This window comes from Maylandia zebra, linkage group LG13 (assembly GCF_041146795.1).
Source record: "Maylandia zebra isolate NMK-2024a linkage group LG13, Mzebra_GT3a, whole genome shotgun sequence".
NCBI classification, from domain to species: Eukaryota; Metazoa; Chordata; class Actinopteri; order Cichliformes; family Cichlidae; genus Maylandia; species Maylandia zebra.
The window spans coordinates 34687707-34693920 of NC_135179.1; the positions used below are offsets into that span (position 1 = coordinate 34687707).

The 6214-nt window shown below is 41.4% G+C and overlaps 1 protein-coding gene across 1 annotated transcript in view; it reads right to left on the reverse strand.

Annotated features, from left to right (window-relative positions):
• Positions 1–4: 4 nt before the first annotated feature.
• Positions 5–6214, reverse strand: part of si:dkey-191g9.7 (uncharacterized) — an 8778-nt gene continuing 2568 nt past the window's right edge. Inside the window, exon 2 of the mRNA XM_004572057.2 lies at positions 5–1761. Within this exon, the coding sequence (XP_004572114.1) occupies positions 279–1754 (1476 nt within the window). The 5' untranslated portion in view covers positions 1755–1761 and the 3' untranslated portion in view covers positions 5–278. The remainder of the gene's footprint in view (positions 1762–6214) is intronic.

Genomic DNA, 6214 nt, shown 5'->3' on the forward strand with positions numbered 1-6214 from the left:
TTCACTGAGAAATGATGGAACAAAAATTTGTTGTTTTTTGTTTTATTTCTTTTTAACATTTTCTTTGTCATAGTGATCTTTAATCATTATCAGGCTTTCATAATCTTTACAATATTTGAATAAGGATCACTTTCTGAAAAGTTTTTCCATTCAATTTGGTATAGAGGTTTGTCTTATAAGAATGCAGTATCATCCAGACATTTGAGGTTGACGCTATGAGCAGACCTTGTGGCTACTAAGCACAGTGTTCAGGTCCTGTTCATCTGTCAGGTGCTCAGTTAATCAACAGCTGCAGAGCTGCAACTGCAGCAAGCCGGAGATTGGAGGTAGCCCATCATCCTTCTTTTTCTGTAACAGCCAGCATTCCTGACTTGCTGGGAGGGGTTGGGGTTTTGCTGTGAGAGCTTGGCCGCACGGTTTGCTGTCTCCTTGATCTGCAGCTCAAGGTGTTTCTGGATGGCGAGACCCAGCTCCTCAGGGTCCACGGAGGCCCCATAGACCTCCCATGTCATCCCTTCTGCATCCCACTTCACTTCCTTGACTGGGGACTTAGGTGCACCACTTGCTTTTTTGTCTCTGTCGCTGTCAGTCTGGCTAGAAGACATCTTACTCTTGTTAGCTTCTGCCAGATAGATCTGAGGGAACACATGAGAACCGGTGGTCTGATTTGTCTGCACCCCGATATCTCTCAGAACTTTTTGGGCTGTCATAGTTCCCATGTCACGCGTTGTGATTCTTTCTTGGCCAGTTGTCGTACTGCACCAGTCATCTTTACCTAAGTGTTTTTGGGAGCATTGTGGGCCAGTACCAGGTGGCAGTGAACTAATCCAGGAGCAGCTCAGATTGCAGCAACGCAGCAAATGTTTGGCATCTAAGCCAGTCTCACTAACAGAGGAGAAGAGGCGAGGCAGTGTAAGGTGGTTTCCTGCTGAAGAAGGTGGTACTGGAGGCTGGATACTGGAGTCTGCCAGACGTGGCAGCATCTGCGAGGGGGCTGGAATAGGCTGAGGATGGCAGTAGGCAGCAAATGTATCCTCAAAATTGGCATGGTGGATATAGGAGCTGCAACAGTGTGGCTTGTCACATTTAGTGGAAAGAGGGCCGCCTTCTCCTTGACACTGCGCTTTGATATCTGCGTCATCAGATGAGATACAGAGACCTCTCCTCTGAGGATGCTGTAAGCTACAGTCTCCACTGCAAATAGTGGTAACAGTGTTGCACTGATGTAGCTGCATGGGCTGCTTGCAAGCCATCATGGAGTGAGTCTCAGCCTCTTGGACGCTTGCATCTCTGCTGTGGAAAGCAATTTCAGTTTTCGCCAAAGGCAAAGTGTCCGAGTGACTCCTGTGAACAATCAGGGTGGCCAGCTTCACATTCTGCTCTGTTCTGATGGTCTCAGGATAATTAGTGTTTGTATTCACAACTATCTCATCATTGTCTGAAAGTGTTTCTGTCACAACTGGACGAAGTGGGTGATTTGAAGCCATGATGAGCGGGAAGTGTTCAGATGGGCTTTGTTGGTGTTTAGCGGTTTCTGTTGCAGTAGGAGTTGAATGACATTGTTCTTCACAGATTTCACTGGGGGATTTCTCCTGGCAGTTGTAACATGGTCGTTGAGGCAGTCCAGAGGGTGATGTTACTTGTGTAGGTGTCTCTGTGGTGTCAAAGACGGACTGGTTGGAAAAAATAGGCTGCAGTGGAATAGTTCCTCCCATTGGATGCAGCTCTGACATGGGACGCCCTGCCTCTGCCATGGAAGGCCTTTAGGAAGAAATACAACATATTGTGTAGGTGACAGCACAGATACAACAGAGCAGAAAACAGAATAATAAATGCATACTTTAATACTGCATTCATTATTTAATTCAATAGAAATACTAATACTTATTTGTTCACAATAGTGAATTGTGATGTATTTTCCAGCTGACAAGATGAATTTATTGTAATCATTTGCAAAAAATAAGCACAGTCCACAAATGACTGTTTTTAAAATAGCTACAGTGCTACATGGTGCTGTAGTAACATAAATCATTACAAATTTTCAGTGTTTACCCAATTTTTAATAAACCACCATGGACTTGTACACTAGAAGGACAGTGCATATGTTGAACAAAGTTGAAGACGGAGCTGCAAACAGGAGGAAACGAGGAAGACCACAAAAAAGATCCATGGCTGTAGTGAAGGAGGACATGCAAACGGTTGGTGTGCCAGAGAAGAATGGTAAGGATAGGGTGAAAGGAAGGCAGATGACCTGCTGTGGTGACCGTTCTAAGGCTTGCACATGCTATGCTCATTGTGAGCAATCCTTTAACCTCCAACCTGCCACCAGCTAAAGGTTTTTCCAATGTTTCTTTAAACTACTGTAAATCTTGAACAGTTTGTGCAATCTTAAAAATTCCAATGGTTTCTGAAAGGAGCGACTCAGTGCTTTTCATTCATTAAGTCATTAAGGTAATCACAAGCACAGCGCCACAGCAGCATCAGGAAGATGAAGGTCGAAAGAGAGTGCGAAGGAGTTATACAGAAAACTGACATTATGTTTGACATTTTGTTTTTGCTGTGTTTTTCATGTTTCGTGCCAAGTTTTTTGTATTTTTGTTATTTTAAATTTTACTTATCACCTATCAGCAAACGTGCACTGCCCAGCCTTCTTCCAGCACCTGAAAAAGCAGGGATTTGAGGCTTGTAGAACAGTGCAGAGTGGGTTGATTATCCACTCGGGAAAATGTGCAGAGATGTTTTAGGGTTAGGGTTAAGTTAAAAAGGAGCACACAGAACCAGGCTGAATAACAACAACCCACATTCATCAAGAATCTAATATGGGATCATATTGGTGACAGCACTTGGAACCATAAGGCAACAGGAAATAAACTAGACTCTGCCTGTGACTCACTCTTTCTCCTTCCATCTCCTCTGATCCATCACTCTCCACTTGCTGTCCATCTGACAACAAGGCACAATTTGCTATTGCACTGATCTATTACTTAATTATCCACACTTAAACTCGTTTCACCTAATCCATGATAAAGTAATGACAGAAGAATGTTATAGAACCAAAGCACTGCAGTTGTGTTTATTATTGTTTTTATAGTTGAGTAATAACTTAAAAAAATCTATACACAAACACACACACGGACATACAATGAGATTTTATACGTTCTCCACAATACTGTATATACTATGGCCACAATAAAAACTGATCCACAATCTTTTCCTTATTATTTATTCCTAGTGATATAATAATAATAATAATAGCAAAAAAATTAAGTCATACATATAAAATAATGTATTTATGATAATTCAGTTTGTTTGACTATTCACTCTGTGCAGGCAGAAAACTTATTAAATGTTTAAACTGTAGAAATAGAATCATTTTGCTGCTGTAAAATCAGCATTTTGTCATATTTGAAATATAAATCTAATATATTCTGTTTCTTAATTATTTTCTTTAAAACAGAATCTGTGTGTGTGTGTTCTTACTATCATAATTATAATGCACATTAGATGCTTATTAGATGCCCTGCGACTATGTGCTCCACAAATTATTTATGACCAGTGTTGGGTGTAACGCGTTACTGTAATTAAGTTACTTTTCCACTGAAAGAGTAGAGTAACTGATTACTGTTCATTTTTAGGTATTTCAATTACAGTTACTTACAATGTACTTGCGTTACATGGTAAAATAATTAAACTGGCTGAATATTTCATTTCAATCATTTGTCTTCTAAACGTAGAAGTAAACTCTGCCGCTTTAACATGGCTGTAGTGCAGCTGCGCGTCATTTCACACCGGTTTGCTGCACAGTCGTTTTCTACAGCGGAAGCTGTCGGACTGAAGCGAGTGGCTGTTTTTTGAGGTGGACATATTCCCGTCTCTTCACTTTTCTGAAACGAGCAGACAAGAACATTACAGTAATATGTAAAAACTATGGGCTGCTGTTCATAGCACGAGTCATCTACTGAAGCGCCTGACACGGAGCATAGACGAACACTTCTGAGCGATCCTTGTTCATCATCCATGGATAACACCGCGGCAACTCCCGCTAGGCAGCAAAACCTGATTTTACTTCAGCAGCGCAGAAAGCGTCTGAAGGTGAGCTTAAAAACGACTGCAGGCTACACTGTGGAAGAGATGCTGCCGCTGCGTACTGCAGAGTCTCCGTCTTTATTCATTATTTAAAGAGTTTAATTTCTATCGTCTGCCACTCGAGGTTTAGAGGGATTCTAAGAAGTATTTGGTTAAATTACTTATTTAGTAATTAAGTTACTTTTCTGACACAGTAATTAGATAAGTATTTAAAATACAATATTGACTAAGTAATTAGTAATGAATTACTTTTTTAAAGTAACTTACCCAACACTGGTTATAACTATAGAATAAATAGTGTTTCTCGCTCATTTCTCATATCTAGTGGTATTTTCACATACAAGCTTGGAATATTTCCTCATTAGAGAAATTAGTTTTCATCCCCTAAAGCTAGACTTGGTAACCTGGGAGGGATTGCCAAGGCAACTGCCTCTGGCCACTTTTGCCACTGCCTGCCACAAAGTAATAGACCACCCCAAATCTTCCTTAGATTAGATCCACAAGGCAGGCTCCCAGTATTTCTGCTCTGTGTGAGGTTACTTGGTTATATTATCTCCATAACGGTCATCTGATGAGAACCATTCATCAATCCAGCCACCTTTCAGAAAAGCTATTTTCTGCTGCTTGACCAGCAAACTGACAGCTTCACTTTCACACTCAGCTCTCGCTTCACTACAGTGTAGAGCCTGATCATCGAGCTCCCTCCCTAGAACCGGCTCCAGGATAGGGCCTCATCCTCCCTTTAACCCTAACCAGTTGCAGCAGATGGCCACCGATTCTTAAGTCTGGTTCTGCCTGATGTTTCTTCCTGTGAAAAGCAAGGGGGGTCATCTGACTGTTGGACGTTTTTCTGTTTTCACGCAATTATTGTGCGACCTTTCCCCCCTTAAATAGTTTAGAAATTCAATTCAGTTTAATTGAATAAACCCTATTTGGGCAGGATAGACTGGTCCCTTGATTCAATTCTTTTTATAGGTGTCGGGTGAAGCACTCCGTCTTATCCAGGACACAGAACTGTAAAATAATCACTTTAGGGCTAAAAAAATGTTGAATAAACAGAAAGCGTATTAACACTGGCACCTTGAATGTCTTTCCAAGTCATTCCAGCCAACTTTCACCCTTGAGTATAGAGCAATAAATAATATAAAACCATAAATTTTGTTTGTACACACCCAGTCAAAAGTTTGGACACACCTTCCTGTTTAATAGTTCTTGACTTTCAATACTTGTGAGCCTGTCAGGGTTCATTGGTGGAATTTCTTGCCTTCTTAATGGAGTCGGGACCATGAGTTGTGTTGTGTAGAAGTCAGTAAACAGCTGACAGCCCTATTTGACGGTTGTTAGAATTAATATTTTGGCAAGAACTGCAAAAACCATCAAGTGCTATGAAGAAACCGACTCACACAAGGACGCCCCGGGAATGGAAGAGCAAGAGTCACCTCTGCTGCTGAGGATAATTCATACGAGTCACCAGCCTTTGTGTTTAGTTGGACCTTCATTTATTTTTCAACAGCACAATGACCCCAAACACAACTCCAGGCTGTGTGAGGGCTATTTTTCCAACAAGGAGAGTGCAGTGCTGCGGCAGATGGCTTGGCCTCCACAGTCACCTGACATAAACTTAGTAGAGATGGTTTGGGATGAGATGGAGCGCAGAGTGAAGGCAAAAGGACCAACAAGTGCTCAGCATCTCTGAACTCCTTCAAGACTGCTGGAAAACCATTTCAGGTGACGACCTCATGAAGCTCATGGAGAGAAGGCCATTGAATGAGAAGGCGTGTCCACATTTTTGACTTGTAGTGTAAATCTACTGGTGATGGATACACCAAGAGGGTTGTCTTTTATCTCTTATTGTTCTCCACATATAGGTTCAGAAAGGTTTGGTGTTTGAAGGCAAATTCATAATAATAAAAACCGTAAAAAACGAATAAAAACCGGAGAATTTGTCCTTGGTTACTTCCTGCCTCTGCTTTCATCCTTTCTCTCTATCCAAAGACCTGCGGCATTCAGCTCTGTGCAAGGTGAGCCTCTTCATTAGTTTATGGTGGTGTTTTTAATTTGTTATATTGTACATCTTGTTGAGGGAGTTCATGTTCTGCTGCTATTTGTGGATGATATCTACTCTGCA